Raw genomic sequence first — 21,887 nt, forward strand, 5'->3', positions numbered from 1 at the left:
AAGCAGGGGGAGTGGCAGAGAGAGAGGGAGAAGCAGGCTCCCCGCTGAGCAGGGAGCCCCACTCGAGGCCCTGTCCCAGGATCCTAGGGTGATGACCTGAGCCAGAGGCAGATGTTTAACTGACTGAGCCACCCAGCTGCCCCTCTCTTAATCTCTTTTAATCTGGAATAGTTCCTCTGCTTTTTTTGTTTTTAATGTTCACTGAGGTTTAAGAATATAGGCCACTTAATCCCAAATTTTAGATTCGTGTCCTTGCTTTCTCATGATTTAAATTAAACATTTTTGGCAAGGATACCTTAAGGTTGTGTACTTTTTTCATACAACAGTGATTAAATGAAAAAGTGAGTTAAAGTGTGGAATCATGAAAAATACCTTAAATAATTTAAAACATTGAAATAGGACACATGGAATGTCTCCTTACTTGTGTAGCTAAATGGGATCACTTAGTTAAGGTATTGATTGCCAGATTGTAAAGGTATGACTTTTTGTATTTAGCAATTTATAGGAGGAAACTTTGAGACCATATGCTGTCTTGTTTTTCAATAACCTTTTACCTAATGGTTTTAGTAAGTATCATTGCTTGAAGTAGTTACTACATGGAGGAGGGTGCATAGAATGCTCTTACAAAATAACTTCATTGTGCAGTTGAAAAGGCATTTTGTATTGTCTTCCTTAGGTTTCTGTGTTTAGTCTCCTTGACTTTGTTATATTGTACTTTCAGTTTCAGAGAGAAATTTATTAGTAGCATGTAAGGTGTGGAGATGGATTTTATGTTTTAGAAGTTGCTTTTGATATTTGATGGCAGTTTAGCAGTCAACTGAGCAAGATAGTAGAGAAATTAATGGAATCTAGTAAGAAGGAACACTTTCTCTATAGTAAGTAAACATATATCAACTACTTTGCCAAAACCCCCCGGATTTGTTTTCTGAATGTTAAGAATTTCATATATAGTTTACTTTTTCTCTGCATTTTTGTTTTTTAAAGATTTTGGTAGAGTGGCTAGTTTTGTCATCTGTGCAAACTGAAATTGCTTATATTATGATGCTGATTAATCATGGGTAGATTCTCAGAATGTTACATTTAAATCTGTAAATACTTTTCTTTCTTTTCTTGGGAAAAGAGAATATGGTATGTCAGTAATCTCTGTAATTAATGTGGTTTGTGACTGGCTTGCCTCCCAACATGTATATCAGATGTCTCTTATTCTAGTAAGACTGATAGGTAAGTGAAGAATATGTGTTAAAGCATGGAATGCTAAAAAATAATTTAGATGCCTTAGGTTAATTTAAAACACAAATGTATATAATTTGTATTTTTTGCAGTAGGCTTAAGACCTTATCTTTGCATACTAGTCAACATTGATTTGAGAGGCATCCATATGGGCTGTATAAGCCACACAAATAATACATCATTTGTGATGGTTAAACATTAGGAATATGGCCTTTGGGACTAGGCTTTCTGGGCTGGAACCCTCATCTGCCTCTTACTAAAATCTGAACTTAGGCAAGTTACTTACAATTTCTCTGTGCCTCAGTTTTCCCATGTGCAAAATGCCAATAATAGCAATGTGTTAGTAATTGTAAAACACATGCTAGCTTAAAATGGTTACCTTGTTTAATCTTGCTGGTAACTGGCACATAAGTGCCTAAGTGTTTGTTAATCAATGTCCAGATTTGGTCTCAGTAAGTGGAGTGAGACATCTGCGAAAACCTGAGGGCACTTTAGGTTTTCATGATTTGTTCCTCAATCTTTAAAGTTGTCTTGCCCATGCCTAATATGACAGCATTCTTTTTTTTAACTTTTTTCAACATGACTGACTTTTAGCTATTCAAAATATTCAACATAGATTTCATAGAAATAATGCTTTCTTTTTGCACTTACGGGTTTAGGTAGTCAACTGTGTGATCACAGCAACAAGTAAACTAGGCATAGTTATTAGGCATAGACAGATATGGGAACAAAAAAAAACAACTAGTTCTTCATAAAGCTTCAGCTTAACTGATAGGAGTGGAAATAAGCCTCTGTATTGGAAAAAAGTTTTGCTGGCTGGGAGAGCATCTGACAAGCTGTGGGCCTGTTAGTCTGCTTTATGGAGGGTCTCAAGCATAAGTAAATATAGCCAGTTGAGTGAAGTCTTGTAACGGAAACTACTGCTGTATTCTTTGAAGAAGATGCTGTTGCACACTCACCATATTAAGGTGCCTAGTGTAGGTTATCTGTTATGGGTCTGTCTTCTGCTAGATTTTAGCCTTTCATCCTATTTTTCTTGTGCTGATTAAGGTAGCTTATGTTTGTGGAAAGTAGCAAGTTCTATGGCCCGGAAGGTAGATGGATCCATGATTATTAAGCTCTTCTTAGAGCAGTTTGTCACAGCTCAGCACCGGTCCTCGGCACTGGGGAGGGGGCCATGCACTCTATTACGCTGAATTCTGAGAGATGGGTCCTGAGCTTTTTAATATTTCCACCAGAGTCTTAGATGGTGGCACACAGAATATGCTCATTAAGTTTGTGAATGACATCAAGTTTGGGTAAGATAGATGATTCAGTAGGCAACTGGATTAAAATTCAAAATATCTGAGGTTTAGAAAAGTTGGTGGATAGATATAGTATGTATGTGTATGTATTCGGCAGGGTCAAGGCAAGATAATTTTCTTAAGGGAAGTAAACAGCTCTGGAAATTTAGTATAGGAGTAGGATTGGGTTGGTACCAGTGGTAGTACAAAGAATTCTATAAGGTGATAAGAAAACCAGTTAAATAAGAGTCCGTGATGCTTTTTGCATTTGAAACCACTGATAACAAGTCCTATAATTGGAGTGGTGCTTAAAGAAATCGTAGGCCATCCCTTTACGATATTTAGTATTAGACTATCACAGGGTATGCATTCAACGAAGATCTCAGAAAAATGTTCCAGAGTGAGAAAACTAGAAAGTTAGGAAATAGTCTCCATCAGAAGGTTTTAGTAGGTAGTCAACCTAGAAATAATGGAGAGTTTAGTAGTTCTCTTAGTAGATCATAATTATATTATTGTATGGTCATAGACTCATAGAATGTCATAGGTCACTGGTCTAAGTAACCCACTTTATTTTAACAAAGGGTAAGAAAACCCAAACGTGAGGTCAGACACTTAAGCCAGGCCCCTTCCTCCCAGGCCACTGCTGTTATTAGTATGATGTGGGACTCCATCCCAGGACCCTGGGATCATGACCTGAGCTGAAGGCAGACGCTTAACCATCTGAGCCACCCAGGTGCCCTCAATTTTGTATTTTATTTTATTTTTTAAAGATTTTATTTATTTGAGAGAGAGAGAATGAAAGACAGAGAGCATGAGAGGGAGGAGGGTCAGAGGGAGAAGCAGACTCCCCGCTGAGCAGGGAGCCTGATGCGGGACTCGATCCCGGGACTCCAGGATCATGACCTGAGCCGAAGGCAGTCGCTTAACCAACTGAGCCACCCAGGCGCCCCGCCCTCAATTTTGTATTTTAAAGTGAATGACTAAAATAACCAGGAAATGGAAATTTTGAACTTAATTCCTTTTCAGTGAGTTTTGGACTAGGAATAAGGAGAGCAGTTTCTTTTCTGCTATCATCTTTCAGCCATATCTCATTACATAAAGTAGGTGTGGTCCTGACCTTTTCACCCACCCCTTGAGAATATCCTAGTAGACTGATAAAGCACATAAAATGTTTAGAATTTGAGCAAATGAAAGGTGCTATTGGAGTATAAAAGATGTTCATTTTTATTTTTTTTAATTATTTATTTATTTGAGAGAGAGAATGACAGAGAGAGCATGAGAGGGGGGAGGGTCAGAGGGAGAAGCAGATTCCCTGCCGAGCAGGGAGCCCGATGTGGGACTCGATCCTGGGAGTCTAGGATCATGACCTGAGCGGAAGGCAGTAGCTTAACCAACTGAGCCACCCAGGCGCCCCAAGATGTTCATTTTTTAATGTCCGTGACATTACCTGCACATTTAAATTTTTTCTTGTGTTTATATATTGATAGATATTGCTTTCCTCTCCTCCATATTTAGTAGATGTCATGTTGGTACTTGCATCTTACCTAAATGTTATGTACTGAAATGTTGCATCTTGTAGATGTCTTTTTACTTGGATGTTTTCCAGCACAAGTACCTTGTGCTTTTCTTCCTTAGCCCTACATCTACCCTTGCTAGCCTGTTTAACCTTGTAGTTTGAACCCTTGTAACTCTGTCATCTCCCAGGCTTATGTGTAATTTTCTGACAAAGAAAGATCTAATGATTTAGGTTTACTTTTCATCTTTCATAAAAATTATCCTGCATTTGATCTGATTTTCCATAAATATGGATAAGTGAATGCCTCATAAGAGTAGATAAATGCACGCTTCACCAGGATGAAGCAGAAGTATTTGCCACTTGGGTAGGGCAGGTTCATATATAATTCTTCAGTAGTTTTTATGTAATGATAGTTACAAAGATGAAGGAAAATGCAAAGCTCAGTATTTTGCCTTAGACAGAGTGGTTCTTGAGTTTAATTATTAACCCATTGCAGAAGTTTCATAGCCGTTTAATTATGTTGACCACTGTTGAGGAAAAAACACTCTTACCTCCATAAATGTAGTCAGTGTCCCTTTCCCCTACTCCTTTGGGGCAGCAGCATGGCTAGCCAGGAGAAAAATAAGGGCAGGGAATACCTCAGTGTATCTCTCTTCGTTTTTTTATTCTTAGTTTAGTTCTCAAATTTTTGCTCCTTATACCAAATGGTTGGGAAATACAATCTCACTGTGCTGTTTTCATAGCAACATGAAGAATGCCTTTTGTAATGGACTGGTAGTAGTACCTAATGTAGAATTTTTAAAAATTTATTTTTTGTACCAATAATACTTTATTGAGCTATAATTTATATATAGTAAAATGCACAATCTTAAATGTATCATGTAATAAATTTTGACAAGTGTATACTTTGTATACATGTAATCATCTCTCAATAAAGAACATTTTCATCACTCCAAAAAGTGCCTTCCATTTCTGTAGAATTCTAAAAAACTATTATTACAAAGTAGATGGGAATAGTTTAAGTGAGAAATTTAATAATCAGTGTGTATAAAATTTGTTTAGGTAGCTGTACAGCAGTGAACTTAAGTCTTTTTTTAAGTTTTCTTTTTTTTAAAGATTTTATTTATTTATTTGACAGTGAGAGAGGGAACACAAGCAGGGGGAGTGGGAGAGGGAGAAGCAGGCTTCCCGCTGAGCAGGGAGCCCGATGGCAGGGCTCGATCCCAGGGCCCTGAGATCATGACCTGAGCCGAAGGCAGACGCTTAACGGCTGAACCACCCAGGCACCCCTTAAATTTTTTTAATAGTCTTTTTTTTTTTTTTTTTTTAAGATTTTATTTGTCAGAGAGCATAAGCATGGGGAGAAGCAGGCAGAGGAAGAGGCAGGCTCCTGGCTGAGCAGAGAGCCTGAAGTGGGGCTCCATCCCAGGAACCTGGGATCATGACCTGAGCCAAAGGAGACACCTAACCAACTGAGCCACCCAGGTGTCCCTTAGTCTTTTTTTTTTTTTTTTTGGGTAAGATTTTTTTATCTACTACAAAAGTGAATTCTGCTGAGCATTAGTTTTTTTCTAACATAGAGTTTAGATTTCTTAAAATATCATACATTTGCAAATGAAGAGACCAGGATATAAGGCAGCCCTCTGTTTTCTACATAAGAATTAAGAAGTGTTTGGTCAACTTGAATATAGAAACTTTTAGGGGTATAGGTGAAATAATTAAATGTCTAATTAAAATGCTAATGGTACATACATATTTTAAAACTCTATTTTGAGATAATTGTAGTTTTATATGCACTTAAAAAATAATATAAAGAGATCTTCTATGTTTATTCATTTTACTCCTATGGTAAGTTCACATGCATGTTTAAGATCACAGGTTATATAAAATTATATGCATTTGTATATGTTCCTAATATAAATTTTAAAATACTAGCTTTTCCACACACTCTTTATGAAAGCAATTTATTCAAACTTTTCACATCTTCACAGATATCAGTGTCTTTAATATTTACTAAAACCATGTTTAAAGTTATTGACCACAGTTTTTCAGTTACTCACTTCCTTACAAGTTATTTGAGATAGAGCACTTTAAAAATCTGTAAATGTTACTCTCGTTGGAAATTTTATCTGAAGCCACAAGAATCTATTCAAGTAACACTAGGAGAATTGCCATCATTTTAATTTTATTTGTGATCTTCCTAACACTCCAAGGCTTTTATTGCATTGCTTTCTAAGTGATCTTCAAAAGCCTTTTTCAGTGGCAGCTACCTCTTGTAATTATGAGATCACACTTAATACTTAAGTATTAAATGTATTTAAAACTGTATTTTACTCCCTTTAAAACTTGTTCATTGTAATAACCTTGACAAAGCATCCAACACTAGGGTTGCCTCACGTCCTTCCAGACTTAAGGAGTGTTTCTGCCCGGTGATGAACTTCACTGTCTCGCCCTTTCACAGACTCTGACTGCGATAGATGCCCCTGGGAGTTTAAATCCATTGATATGGGCTTCCTTTTTGAAATCCCATATGCCCTTTCCCTGGGCATGACTGCATGCCTGGGTTTTTCACTTTTAGGTTTCTTGGGAGCTTTTTCCTTTTTCCCCTGTTGGTATTTAGTATAAAATTATTGGTGCCAGCCTCAAAAGTAAGGATTTAATTGTAAAGCAATTCCTTTTTTTTTTTTTTCCTCCAGATAATTTTAGGGATTTCTCCCCTAACACTGTGTGTTAGAGGTGGTAGTGTCATTAGTTTCTCTTATTTAGAAAAATTATTCAGCATTTTTATTTAGTTCTTTGTATTTTTTTTTCCTCCTTTCCTGTGAGGGCTTTTACACGTTTTAATTTTTGTCTTCCTTTTTACTAGTTTTTTGATGACCATAGCTCATCTTGTTTTAATTGTTAGATAGTGCTAGACTAAGATCTTAGTAATGTGTACAGGGCCACAGATGATAAAGTGACTTGTTTTACATCTATATATCTTTTATTGTGGGGACTTCAAAAATCTAAAACTAGAGGTGTGTGTTGTGTCCTTGCTGTCCTTGAATTTGGTATAAAATGTTTAAGACACTGTTTATTACAGTATCCCAACTGGAATCTAAGTTGTTAAATTGAAATTATCTTTTAAAGTAGTATGACCCATATTGCTACATTCTAGAAACTAATCCCCCTTATTAACAACTCCATCTTTTCCTTTGTAATATTCCCTTAGAAAGAAAACTTCGCAGACATTGAATGATTTAGAGTGATGTGTAACAGTTCAGACAGGCTGGATGCACTGTTGAAAGCCTCCTTTGTCATTGCCAGCTAGGATGTCATCTGTTTGAACTGGCCTTTTTCTTGTTTGCCTGGGGTGAGCAAAGAGTGATGATTTAGTAGAGTTGTTTCTTGCTTCCTAGCTGTTGTAGGAAGTTAGACTTTCTGGCTGTAAGTATATGAGGTGGCACACAGATTGTTACTAGTCTTTAATCATCTAATCTTCTAGGCAACTGGAATGATTTTTAGAATGGAGGAGGCATTGTGATTTGATTTTTCCTTCTCTTCCTTCACCTCCCTCTCCTTCCCTTGCCTCCCCAATGTCTCCTCTTCTCTCTTCCCTCTCCTTCCTTTATATTATTAAAGAAGATTGAGCTAGGATATGTGACTAGTTGGTTTTTACAGATTAGTTGTCTTCATTAAGAAGGAAACCCCATTGGGGCACCTGGCTGGTTCAGTTGGTGGAGCCTGTGACTCTTGCTCTCGGGGTCGTGAGTTCGAGCCCCACGTTGGGTGTAGAGATTACTTAAAAAAACAAAAACAAAAACTTAGGAGCGCCTGGGTGGCTCAGTCGTTAAGTGTCTGCCTTTGGCTTGGGTCATGATCCCGGGGTCCTGGGATAGAGCCCCACATCGGGCTCCCTGTTCAGTGGAAAGCCTCCTTCTCCCTTGCCACTCGCCCTGCTTGTGTTCCCTCTCTCACTGTGTCTCTCTCTGTCAAATAAATAAATAAAATCTTAAAAAAAAGAAAAAAAGGAAACCCCTTTGTAGTCTAAATTCTTTCAGTTTTATTGATCCTTGCCTAACTTAGAGAAGTTTAGGGACCATAGGACTGGAAGGGCTTGGGCTGGTACTGTTGTTTTCCTTTTGAGTCTTAAATATTTTTGTATCTCAGTTTTTTTCCTCATTGTTGGACCAAAAAAAGTATTGTTGAGGAATATTGATACGGTGCTGTGTGTTTTTTTTTATTTCCTTATTTATATTAAAAATATTTTGTGGAGGGAACCTGGCATGTGTGTGTTTTCCTGGGTGGGAAGAGATAGTAGTGTTTTATGGATGTAAAGAAAATATTATAAGTAAAATGTTTCTAGAAGTCAGGAATATTATTTTAATTCCCCCAGATGAATTAGTTGGAAGTTAATTTATCCTTCATTAAAAAATTAATATCCTTCAAAATTGGGAAATTTTTATTTCAGAAGAAAACAAATGATTAAAGTAAGATAACCATTTCTCCCATCAAGCAAAGATTTGAAAGTAATAATACTTAATGTTGGTAAGAGTTTGTTGGCAATACTTATCCAAATCATACTTTTTCATCTAGTAATTCTCCTCAGAATCAGTCTTAATGAAAGTTGTTCAAAGATTTATGACCAAAGATTTATGTCTTAAAATGGTCATTATAGGAATATTTATAATAGAAAAAATCTGGGGCAAAGATTGAACATCTAACAGCGAGTGACTAAATAAATTATATTATGTACTAGACTGTTACAGAGCAACAAACATGTTTTTCAAGAATACTTAAATATTCTTGGGAAATATTAAGTAAATATAAAATGAAAATGAAATTTACATATTTTTACGGCACTTTTAAAAATGAAATATGAAATTGTGGATGCCCTTTCTTCCAGATGGTGTTTGAATGACCTTTACAAAACACATTTTTGAAATCTACTTAGGTTTTTATGTTTTATGCCTTTAGGAGAAGGGGATTCATTTCTCCATTTAACAAATATTGGGTGCCTATTAAGTACCAAACATGAGTGACCAAGAGGGTCATTTGCTAAAAGAAAACAGGAAGAGGGACTGATTTAATTTGGATGGTCAGGTGAAGCCTACTGAGGGGGTTTCAACCAGGACCTGAGTGACAAGAAAGAGCTATTCTTACTGTGATTTAAGGGTAGAGGAAACAGCATGGGCAAGAGCTCTACAGCACATTCTAGGAAAAGAAAAAAGGCCAGTGTGGTTGGAATGTAGTAAATGAGGGGAGCAAAATGGTAAGAAAGAAGAGGGGGAGGTAGGCAGAGTGAGACCGTGAGGGAACTTTATGGTTTTGGAAAGGTGTTTGAATTTTGTATTAAATGCAATAGGAAATTGTTGGATGGCATTAAGCAAGAAATAAAAATAATTTATTATTTATTTTTTTAAAGATAGAGCAAGTGAGAGAGTGAGCACGAGCAGGGGGAAGGGCAGAGGGAGAGGGAGAAGCAGGGTCCCCTGCTGAGCAGGGAGCCCAGATGCAGGGCTCGATCCCAGGATCATGACCCAAGCTGAAGGCAGACGCTTAACCGACTGAGCCACCCCAGGCACCCCAGCACGATCTAATTTAGTTTTGAAAGATTCCTCGTTGCTTTGTGGAAAATCATTATAAGCGGTCAAGAGTGGAAATGGGGAGACCAGTAAAATGTCATTTACAGTGGTCCAGCTGTGAGGTAACAGTGGCCAGAGTGGAAGCATTGACAAAGGAGAGAAGTAGATAGATTTGAGGTCTGTTTGGAATTAGACGCAATGATTTTTGCTGAGTATTGTGTATGAGAGACTATAGGAAAGAGAGATCAAAGTTGGTTTCTAGGATTTTGACTTGAACAACTGGAAAGAAGGTGTTACCATTTATAAAGGTGGACAAGATGCAGCAGGCAAGTTTGGGAGTATTGGAAGTTCCAGTTTGAAATGTTGGCTCTGAGCTGCATATTGAGTTGTCAAATAGGCAGTTAAATATGTGAGTTTGGAGCAAGTTGAAGAGGTTTAGGATGAGGGTGAATATTTGTGAGTCTTTAGTGTATAGATAGAATATTTAAAGCCAGGGAGAAGTGGAGGTAATGAGGACTGAGCCCTGGGATCTCCAGATAAAGGTCTTGACTGTGGAGGAGGAACCAGCAAAGGTGGCCAAAAGAGAGCAGTGAGGTGAGAAAAACTAGGGTTGGGCGGTAAATTTGATCTAGAATCTGAACAAGAAGACAAAGTAAAGAGTTTTAAGAGGGATGCTTCTGGATGAATACAGTTGAGTGGGGGAGGGAGTGAGAGGAGATCAGAGACCCAACTCTGTGTATTTGTTTTGTGAGGCTGCTGTAACAAATTACCACAAATTGGATGACTCAAAACAACAGAGATTTATTCTTTTGAAGTTCTGGAGGCTGGAAGTCCAAAATCTGGCAGGGCTGCCTTCTCTCTGTGGGGTTCTAGGGGGAGAATCCATTCCTTGCTTCTTCCAACTTCTGCTAGCTTTCCCAGCATTCCTGGGTTTGGACCACATTCCTACAGTCCCTACCTCCATTTTGATACCACCTTCTCTTCTGTGCATCTCTCCAAACTCTCTGTGCCCTTTCTCAGAAACACTTGTATCATTTAGGCTCCCCTGGATAATACAGGGTAAACTCAAAATCTTTAATTTGTCTGCAAAGACCTTGTTTTCCAGATAAAATAAATTCCAGGGATTAACAAATTCCAGGGATTAGGATTTGATCTCTTTGGGTGGCCATTATTCAAGCTACTAGTCCTTGGTTTTAGAAACCTGGTAGCCTTTGGAGAGCTCTATAAGAGCAGTTTCTTTGGAGCAGTGGGACATAAGAGAATCCTATTTACCTTTCATGTTTGCTGTCACATAGAGAACTCTATTGTCTGTTTCAAGACTGCAAGACTCCTTTCTGTGGGCAATCAGTAGTTGTATGCCTGTGGTTAGCTTCAAGTTTTACATGTTGAACATGAGAAAGGAGAGAAGGTCTCAGAAGCGTCTGCCAGTTCTTTCAAGTTGTGAGTTCCTGAACTATGTGATCCAAGTTGGCATTACCAGTGGCCATTATTTCTCTAGCCAAAAGCTGGCTTATTTTAGATTTCATACATCTGTTTTGATTAATAATATCAGTAGCTGTATTATTTCTTTCATAACCTGATTGATAAGCACATTGCTGGGAAATTCCTATTCAGAAAGTGGAGTGGATGTCAGTAAGATTTAGGTATAGTGGGTATTTTAAATAAATTATCTGAAGGGAGAAAAGGGGATGCAGAGAAAAAGGCTATTTTGCCATTTTTTTTCTTACCAGCTTTGTGAAACACAGATGGTAAAACTGCACACTTGGTGCCGAGCTGCCCTCATTGGTTCTCTGCACGCTTCGCATAATTCCTGCTGGACAGTGGGAAGCATCAGAAGTGATCACAAGTTACCTCTTGCTCTCTGTGCTACTGCATGGACAAAAGATAGGGACCACATCTGGAAGAGGCTTGCTTTCCTGGGGGGGAGGATTTCTAGTAACAAAGAAATTCCTTCATCCTCAGTTCTTTTTCAGTTGGAACTGAAATAACTGGCAGCCTACAGTTGCTTCCCTGTGTGTATATATATTTGGAGGGGAGGGCAGGTATTGGGCTTCCTCCTGATGAAAGGCTGTGCTTTCTCAGGGAGCTTACTTGATTACCGTACATTAAATCTGTACTTGTGGGACCATTTTCCTAAATTACCAGAGTGCTGACTCAGGGTTTATGTGTATCCTTCAGCTTCTGTATTGGGGGCAGAGGCCCTAGTATGGCATGGTGAAAAGAACACAGGTTTTGGAGTTAGCAGACCAGGTTCATCCACTTACTTGCTATGTAATCTTTGGCAAATTATATACACTCTGGAAGCTTTCCTCATTTGGTAAAATGGGGTTGAAGGCATCTGGTATACTTACCACATACTAGCCATGTAATAAAAGTTAGATTCCACAATTATAATAACATCTTTTTGTCTCTTTATTAATTTTTATTCATTTATTGATACTCAGAATTTCCTTACTGCCTTTGATGTCTTTGTATTAAGCAGAATCCTCAAAGAGATTCACCTGTTAACATAGCATGTCTTTTGGGGAAAGAGAAGCAATGGGCCCCCACCTCCTACCCCCCTCCCCAATTTTGTCACTATGATAATTACTTGCCTTTAGGTCTTGGGTTCCAGTACATTGGAAAACAACCATAGCCGTCAGGGAATACTCCTGAGGGAGGCTTTCATTAATTGTAGAATTTACTAGGGAGAGCAGAAGAAAGTTGGCTTGTTCTGTATAGGAGCACCTCTGGGCAAAGACAAGGAGGGGAGTTGCTGAGGAATGAGGCTGTAAATAGGTCAGCTTATCCAACATAGAGTATTCTAGGAGGTTTGGGGAAGAAAGCTATAGGAATGAGTCCACTTGGGAGAGGATCGGGAACGGAAGCAGCAATGAGAAGAACTTAATAGAAGAGTTACCGATTGCCCACCATGTTGTGCCTGGGCTGCTTTGTAGTGCAAGGTGCTGTGTTATGCTGTGAACAAAGGATGGCCTTTGACTACTGGGTATTTACCCCTAAGATACAAATGTAGTGATCCGAAGGGGCACGTGCACCCCAATGTTTATAGCAGCAATGTCCACAATAGCCAAACCATGGAAAGAGCCATGATGTCCGTCAACAGATGAATGGATAAAGAAGACGTGGTGTGTGTACAGACACACACACACACACTTGAATATTATGCAGCCATCAAAAAGAATGAAATCTTGTCATTTGCAACAACATGGATGGAGCTAGAGGGTGTTATGCTAAGTGAAATAAGTCAGTCAGAGAAAGACAAATATCATATGATCTCACTGGTATGAGGAATTTGAGAAATAAGACAGAGGATCATAGGGGAAGGGAGGGAAAAATGAAACAAGGTGAAAACAGAGAGGGAGACAAACCATAAGAGACTCTTAATCTCAGGAAACAGACTGAGGGTTGCTGGAGTGGAGGGGGGTGGGAGGGGACGGGATGGCTGGGTGATGGACATTGGGGAGGGTATGTAATATGGTGAGCACTGTGAATTATGTAAGACTGATGAATCACCGACCTGTACCCCTGAAACAAATAATACATTATATGTTAATAATAATAATAATAAAAAAAGGATGGTCTTTGGCCAGGGTCATGCATTTCCTCTGCAGTTCCCCAGCTCTGTGACCTTGGGCGAACTGCTTGCCTGTCAAATGGAGATAAGACTGTCCCTGATTTCCTAAGATCCCTCAATTTAATAACACCTAGGAGGAGGTGGTAGGAACATTTCCTCATTAATTTAGTCATCATTTGTAACCAGTCATATGATGTTACCTGGTTGTAGAAATTTTAATGTGGTTTTTTTTTTTTAAGTGCATTTTAGAAGCAAAACAGTATGGTAATACCCATCTCACGGATGGTGGAAAGATTAATAAGATAATGTATGTTAAGTGCCCATCAAAGTTAGTATTCAGTGAATTGTAGCTATTATTAACAGATGAAAAGACATGAAAAATAATTTGATTGGGAACCTCTGAAGAACGAATTTTAAACAACAGGGTCATGATGTGACCAGGATCTGAAAATAGGACTAGAATGAAGGGAAAGAAGATGAGATAAAAATTCAAATAATGTTATGGAGATACATGAGTGTGTATCTGAGCAGAAAGTTTTACTCCTTTACAGACAAAATTTTCATCGTCTGTAGTGATTGCGGTATATGTTCCAGTGTGAACAGAGGGAATGTGGTAATCTTGTGGGACAGAATGATTCCTGTGTCATCTTCTGGGCATGTTAGAGTAATTCTGAACTTGCTGCTACATTATTTCTGAATTTTGCTAATCACAAAAAGTAAAGCATTTGTTAACACACTGATAACAAAGTGTGTGTTTGTTTTTGTTGTTTTGTTTTCATTTCCTTGTGGGAGAGGGTGGCTGATTAGGGGCTTAGCACTAGGTAATTAGTTCAGTTGCCTGGCCAGGAGATTCTTACTTACATTTCAAACATCTTTATGTTTTCATTAGAGTAATACTGAATTTTTAGCTCTTCTTTCTTTTTTTTCTTTTTTTTTTGCCCCAGGTCCAGCAAGACTATGAACCTCTGTTCCAAATGCTTTGCTGGTAAGTGCAGAAAAGGGTTTTTTATTTATTTTATTTTTTCTTCTTTTGATTGTTTTTAAGACGATCTAAATTATTTGGCCTTCCTTTGTGTTTATGCATGGGGTTTTGTTTTCTTTGCTTGTGTGTGAAAGTAGTTTCTCCTTACCAAGATGCTTCATATATTTGCCTAGGACTATTGAAACAGCCTTCCCTGAGTGAAATGAAATCGTCTGTGTACTTGGCACCCAACAAACTTTACATAGCGTACAGTTGTGGGCATATAGTGGAACTGTAAAAACTTGTGTTGTAATAGGTAATAACATGTTTATGTCTGAACTTGACTTGAAATATTAGTAGTGAATATTGTTTTTACCAGTGAGAATACAAGAGAAAGGATATTTTCATGTAGGAGTCAGGAAGAGAATCATGTTGAATTAGCCCTAGAATCCAGTCCCTTATTGAAATCACCTTGGGTAAATCACTTAATCTCTTTGGACCTTAGAGTCATCATTTATAACATGAAGTGCTTGGGCTTGATGTTTGCCAAGGGCCTTTTCCAGCCCCCAACTGCTGATTGGTTGACTCCTTAAATTATGACTCCTTCATGAACTTAAACCTTCATTTTTTAAAAAGAATTTTATGTCTAATGATTTCATACAAAATAACTGAGTCTTTACTGAGATATGTTTAACCTTCCTTTTCTATTCATTTTGTCAAGAATAAAGCTGGACACTACTTGAAGTGCTAAGGACAGATTTTAATCAGGAATATATAGCAATAGGGAAGAGTTCAGTTTGAACTGAACACAACTTCAGTTTGTGCAGAGGTAACTGGGTATTTTAAATGGAGAATGAGGGAGTAGGGAGGGATGCTAGCTTGGCTCAGTAGAGTCAGGGAAGTAAAAAAATTATAAAGGGCTTCTCAGTGTAAATGATGAATAGGTTGGTTGTGTCTACTAGCTGACTGTCCTGGCAGTTAGGATTCTGTCTTTCTACTGAGACTGAGCCTGAGGCCCTACCATTCCTGATGGTGACCTTTTAAAATAATGGCTTTCATGTCCTTGAAATAGGGACTCCTGAGATGTAGGAGATGCATATGCATCTCAAAGGGACAGAGGAAGGATTCACAGTTGCAAATCATTTTTAGTAAATGGTCTAAGGAGGGGGTGGTCGGAGGCCTTGCAGACCGGTGTTACAGCTAGAAAAACCTTATATTCTTTTGGCAGCCTTGAGCTTTCTCAGGCAGGCACTTTAAGAGGGGCTAAGGTCATCCTAGGGATGGGGCCTTGAGTTGTTAGAAAATGTGTTAGTGTTTGTTTAAATATTTTAATGATTGGGGAAGGGGTAGAAGAAACCATCTGTGTTAAGAGTCTGTAGTTTTTATAGGTCAAGGTTGAGTCCTAGTTGAGAAGAGGGCTCAGAAGAGCCTAGCTAGAGATTGGTCAAGGAGAGAATCTTTGTCAGATTTCACTATTCATTATGCTATTTGGGCAAGAAAATAATCATATTTAGGCTTTAGTCCTTTACATTTTTGCCTAATCTAGGGAATAGGTGGGAGGGAGTTGGGGGAGTTGGGGAAGGTGGCAGTTTGTATCTGTTAAAGTTTGGAATTTGTCAAATACTTTAGGTCTTTAAAAGGAAAAAAAATATTGGTAAGTTTGGTTTTTATCCAACTTTTAACAGTATGTCTGCCATTAAATGAATGTATTCTGCTGTTTTACTCTGCATGTCTACAATTACAGATATGAAGAAATGCTTCCTTACTGGTGAGAGTTTAAGTTTTATAGTAAAGATGAAAGCAGTGAGACAAAATGTATATTAGATTGATGACTGTCTCCATATGGAGCTAGTTTCCCCTTATAATTCAGTAAAGTGTGGCTGTGGGAGAAGGCCAGGCACCTTTGAGTTAAGGGGCTCACATCAACTACTCAAAAGAACCGTCTCGTGTCCCTAATAAATATAAAATTTAAAAAATGACCAGTGAAGACAGTTTAGCTGGGGTCTTTGTATTTCTTTGTACTTGCTGTAGTTTGATTTTTTTATAGTAATAATTATTTATTGTTTCTCTGGTGATCTGTGTCCATTTACTCTTTATACAGCTTTGTCATTTTTGCTTTTTGCTTTCAAAAATATTAAGAGGGTATTTTCAAGTGTGTAAAGAAAATACTCCCTTTTCCCCTATTTATCTTCATCCCCATATTCTTAATTTCCTCAACATCATTTGAAAGGAATGACTAGTAACATTTGCTTGTGGAAGTAACATCTGGGGTTCTTTTTGCAATACACAAGAAAAGTCATTGAACTCTACAGATCTATTTGTGGGTTTTGTTCCTGTATGGAAATAGAGTATAGAAATACACTGTTGCAACATTAGGTATGAGATGTATAGGACAACATGAAGATTATTTTGGCCAAAACCACTGTGATTTTAAATACTCTTTTAAAGTATACTATAAAGTATACAATGTGCTTTTAAAAGATGGAAAAATCACTTTAGAAACAGCTGCTGTGTCCCATTAGGTTAGGTATTTTTCAAGATTGCTTTTCAGAATAAATCTACATGGTGAAAAAGTGAGTTTGTTGTAACTTGTTTACATAAAAATGAAATGAGTAAAGACATGTTTAAAATCTTGTTGGGATAGTAGAGTACTAGGTGAGGAACTGTGGGTGCTAGTTTATAGCTAACTTTGATAACTGTTTGCCTCTGATGAAATATTCTGTCAAATGGTGAGCATATGCCCCAGTAACTCCTATTACTGCAGATTATTTTCCCTTTTCTTTATAAAAGATTCCTGGGCTGTTTGAAGTTAGAGAAAGGAAATGAGTAAATGGGCACTGAAAGTTACTAAAAAACCACTGAATTGTTAATTTTGCCAGTAAATTGTATACCAAATAATAGTGTTTCTCCATATTTTTGTCTGTATCAGCCATTTGCATGAATGTAGAATACCACCTTGGCTGGATTTGTTGTTCCTAACAGCTTGCAGCTTAACCAACATTCCTCTCTTTGAAATGGGAGGATATTTTCATTTTTATTTTTTGGCATCTTGAATCCTGGTTTGGCCTGGCTGAAATAATTTTAGGCCATTTGGAAGTATGTCTCTCCCTCCCCCACCCCCCCATGTGCAATATGCTACTTGCTTAACCTTTAAGTGCCTTTGACCTGAAGACCCTTATCATCCAAGATTTTCTTGTGCCAGAATCACAAGGATATTTAAAGGAAGTATTCTCATATGTGGAATTTAAGAAACAAAACAGAGAATCAAGGGGAAGAGAGGAAAAAATAAAACAAGAAGAAATCACAGAGAGAGCCAAACCATAAGAGACTCTTAATCAGAGGAAACAAACTGAGGGTTGCTGGAGGGGAGTTGGGTGGGGGGATGGGGTAACTGGGTGATGGACATTAAGGAGGGCATGTGATATAATGAGCACTTGGTATTATATAAGGGTGATGAATCACTGACCTCTATCTCTGAAACTGATAATACATTATGTGTTAATTAATTGAATTTAAATTTAAAAAAAGTAAAAAAAATAAATAAATCAACTATTCTGGGGAGTCACCAAAAAATGATTCACTCTAATGTTATGATTTGAGGTACAGTGGATTGAAAGTGCTCTTCTGGATTCTCTTTATCTGAGGTTACTATGTGGTCTTAAAAAAAAAAACCAGGAAAAGTTATTTTTATTACAGTATATATTTTTTCCATTCCCATAAGTGTTTGCTGTTTTTCTACTTAATTGTCAACCCCCCTTTTACATGTTTAGTATTTTCTTTCCTTAAATCACAATTCTCTGTGTTTTTTCTTGGAAACATGTTCTCTTAAAGACTAAGACTATCTGTGAGCAGAAACAAGAAACACCTGCAGTTTGGGTAAGGAATTCTCCCACCTTTGAGTTGATATATTATCATTCCCAGTTGAGAGTGTTAACTATTTTTATATTACCTCTAAAGAAAGGATAAGATTTGCAATTTATTTGAAGTTACAGAAAGAATGTCTAAACTATTGAAAAGGATGATATTTAAGCATCCTTGAACATAAAGTCATCAGTTCATCTTGCTACAGATCTTTCTAATTTTTAAAGCTATTTGAGCATCTTTTTTGGTCCGCTGTTAGCTTTTCTACCCCCTTGATAATATTCTAAAATAATATTCTTTCATGCTGTCTTTTTCTTTCATTAAATATTTTTACATTGTATAGCTTTCCTAAAAGAATCAGTAAGTGTCTATAATAGAAAGCCACAAAATTTCATGACATGGTATTTATAGTTATGGTGAATAAACACTTATTTTTTTGGCATCTTTTTAAAAGAGATTTATTTATTTTTTTATAAATAAGAGAGAGCGCGCATGCACAAGAGTGCGTGAATGTGGGGAGGGGGCAGAGGGAGAGAGAGAGAATCCTAAAGCAGGCTTCCCACTGAGTGTAGAGCTCAACATGAGGCTCTGTCTCACGACCCAAGAGATCATAACCTGAGCGTAAACCAAGAGTCAGATGCTCAATGGACTGAGCCACCCAGGCGCCCCTGAACCAGTACTTTTTAGTGTAGTTTTCAAATTGGGTGTTGTGGTTCATTAGTGGTTAGAGAAATCAGCGTAATGGTCACGATTGCATTTGATTAATTAAGATTTATTTATTTATTTTAGTGGGGAGGGGCAGAGCGAGAGAATCTTTAAGTAGACTCCCCAGTGAGTACACTGAGTACAGAGTCTGACATGGGGCTCGATCTCATGACTCGTGAGATCATGACCTGAGCTGAAACCGAGAGTCAGATGCTCAACCGACTGAGCCACCCAGAGGCCTCATGATTGCATTTTAAAAAATTGAGCAGGATAGAAAATAATCAGTGCATTGCAGACATTAAGGGCAAGTACTGTTTTTGTGAAACCTTTGTTTGAGTTATATATATAAATGAGAATAACGTATTACTGGGGTTATGATTTAAAACCATGGTGGTTTGAAAACCAATGAATTGCAGAAATTGACTGGAAAGTCATTGAGTTATTTGGGATCCTATTTTCTTTGGAAAATAGGACAATATTTCTTTTCTGTCTTTAGGCAAAGGATTAACCAGTTGATTTTTTTGTGACCTTTGTCTATTCTGAACTCTTAAATAGTTTGAAGTATATGATTTTCTGTGTGAAAGCATGAACTAATAAACCTGATTGCTGCTCTGTTAAAGTATATATGAAAAGTCAAGCATAGCCTCTGTAGTCTTGCTTTTTACAAAGGTAGAAATGATACTGGCTATGGTATTATTATTTTCTGTTTGAGTGCAAACCCAATTTAGATACTAACTGGTCTTTGATATTTTGGGACATTTAGTACCTCATTCACAAAGACCTCTTATATTACCATATTAGCAGTGCTTTTCACAGAATGGTTTTGCTAAATGAAAGTATGGTTGAGAGAAATACCAGATGGGATGATCACAAGTGGGGAAGACAGAAATTTTTAAAGAACTGACTGTAGTAACTCCTTTAGCAGTGTGGCATTATCTCCACCACCCTTAGACATGCTTACTGTAGAGGAGTGTGGTGACTAGGAAGTTGGTATAATGTATACGCCATTTTATACTTTATAAGGGAGTGAGTCTGAAGATACGTCCCAGGGGGCAGAAGGTTCTCTGAGTAGCACTGATGATAGATGCTTATCAGAAGACAAACTTAACATGTGCTCAGTGTAAAAAGAACCAGTAGGTCCTGTATGTATTTAATGTTTAATAATTTTCAGCAATTTCCTTTAAAAACTGACACTGACACTAAAATGTTTATTATTTATAGACTGACAAAAGTACTTCATTGAGAAATTGAAGTAAGCAATTTATTTAAACTGTAGACATGAATTGAATATATTGTTCCACTTAAGATATATGCTAGTTCATGATTCATACAAGATGGGATAAATAAGGAAAGATAATTATTCGCAATACAAGAAGCTGCTGTTTTTTTACATTACAGACTAGTTCTCTTAAAAGGGAATACTTTTAATAAAAAGCAGAAACAGACTCATAAATACAAAGAACCAACTGGTGGTTGCCAGAGGGGAGGCAGTAGGGGTTCAGGCAAAATGGGTAAAGGGGAGTGGAAGGTACAGGCTTCCAGGTATGAAATGAGTAACTCATGAGGATGAAAGGTACTACATAGGGAATGTAGTCAATGATATGCATGCTACACTTGTGGTGAGCACAGCATAACATACAGACTTGTCTAATCACTATGTTTTACACCTGAAACTAATGTAACATTGTGTGTCAAGTGTACTTCAGTTAATAAAAAATAAAAAAGGAGTACTTCTGATGCATTACTATGTCGATTTACAGAAAGGGACAAGACACATAGAAGAACTAAAGTATAAGAGATCTCTTGTCAGTTGAAGATGAATTAAAACTACAGATAAACATTTCTTAAATTATAAGCTAATGGTGCAGTTATTTTCTGAAAATTAGGTTTTTTTAAAGATTATTTGAGGGAGTGAGCGAGCGAGAGAGAGCACACACCAGTAGGGGGAGCAGCAGAGGCAGATGGAGAAGCAGCCTCCCCACCCTGAGCGGGAGCCCTACGCAGATGCAGGGCTGGATCCCAGGACCCCGGAATCATGGCCTGAGAGGAAGGCAGACGCTTAATGGACAGAGCCATCCAGGCGCCCCTGAAAATTAGTTTCAGTGTAACTTTTCAAATATATTTATTTCTTAGAAGATGGTTATCTTTGTTTCATGTGGTTATTTGTGCTTGTGTCTCATTATTGGTAAAGAATATTACAATAAATAAAATGATACATGTCATGTAAGCATCACATTCTAACATGACTCTAGAGCTAGGTGGTACTTAGTTTTGTAGATTCTGTTTTCAGGTACCTGTTCAAACTGATACTTTGGAGAGAAAATATTGTTATAATTAATACATTTCTGTTATTAGCTTTTGTCAGCTGGGAGAAAACTATTCTGTATAGTACTTTCATGTTCACTTTTATTATTTCTCAATATTGTCATATAGTTATTGTTTTCAATTCAAAATGGACTTTGGGGAGGCTTTAAGTGTTTGAAATGGCCAGTATTCAAGCAGGATTTCATTTTCCTCATTGCTGCATACTTTGTATCCAATTTGAAATTATCAAACTTGTTCATTGCTGTCAAATTTTCTACCTAAATCAAAAATTATTATTGAATAATAGAGTTCCCTAATTTATGCTCTTAACATGTTTGTTTGGGATTTTTGTTTTCCCTTTAAAAAATAACATAGGGACATTAATTAAATGCTGATTGATAAGACTACGAAGCAGTATGTGTGGTATCCTGTTTTTAATTAGACTACACATAATTTATTTTTATTCAAATATAGTTGACACACAATGTTACATTAGTTTCAGGTGTGCAGTACAGTAATTCCACAAGTCTATATGTTATGCTGTGCTCACCATAAGTATAACTATCATCTGTCACCATACAGTACTATTACAATATCATTGACTGTGTTTCCTATGCAGTACCTTACATCTCTGTGACTTATTCTGTACCTGGAAGCTTGTATGTCCCACTTTCCTTCACTCATTTTGCTCATACCCCTCCCTTTCCTCTGGCAACCACCAGTGTGTTCTGTGTATTTATGGTTCTGTTTCTGCTTTTTTGTCTGTTTATTTTGCTTTTTAGATTCCACATATAAGTGAAATCATGCAGTATTTGTCTTTCTCCTGACTTCTTTTTTTAAGAAAATGTACAAAATTATCTATATATTTACATGGCATATCTATGTACAA

The 21,887-nt window shown here is 37.4% G+C and overlaps 1 protein-coding gene across 3 annotated transcripts in view; it reads left to right on the forward strand.

Moving 5' to 3' along the window:
* Positions 1-21,887, forward strand: part of ZFAND3 (zinc finger AN1-type containing 3) — a 338,039-nt gene that overhangs the window by 99,473 nt on the left and 216,679 nt on the right. For 2 of the 3 annotated variants that reach the window (XM_081827415.1, XM_081827413.1), the window contains exon 3: positions 14,112-14,152. The exons of the other annotated variant lie outside the window; for it this stretch is intronic. In XM_081827415.1, the coding sequence (XP_081683541.1) occupies positions 14,112-14,152 (41 nt within the window). The remainder of the gene's footprint in view (positions 1-14,111; positions 14,153-21,887) is intronic. 3 annotated transcript variants of the gene reach the window in all.

The sequence above is a fragment of the Leptonychotes weddellii genome, chromosome 8, assembly GCF_054177405.1.
Source record: "Leptonychotes weddellii isolate Sample4059 chromosome 8, ASM5417740v2, whole genome shotgun sequence".
NCBI classification, from domain to species: Eukaryota; Metazoa; Chordata; class Mammalia; order Carnivora; family Phocidae; genus Leptonychotes; species Leptonychotes weddellii.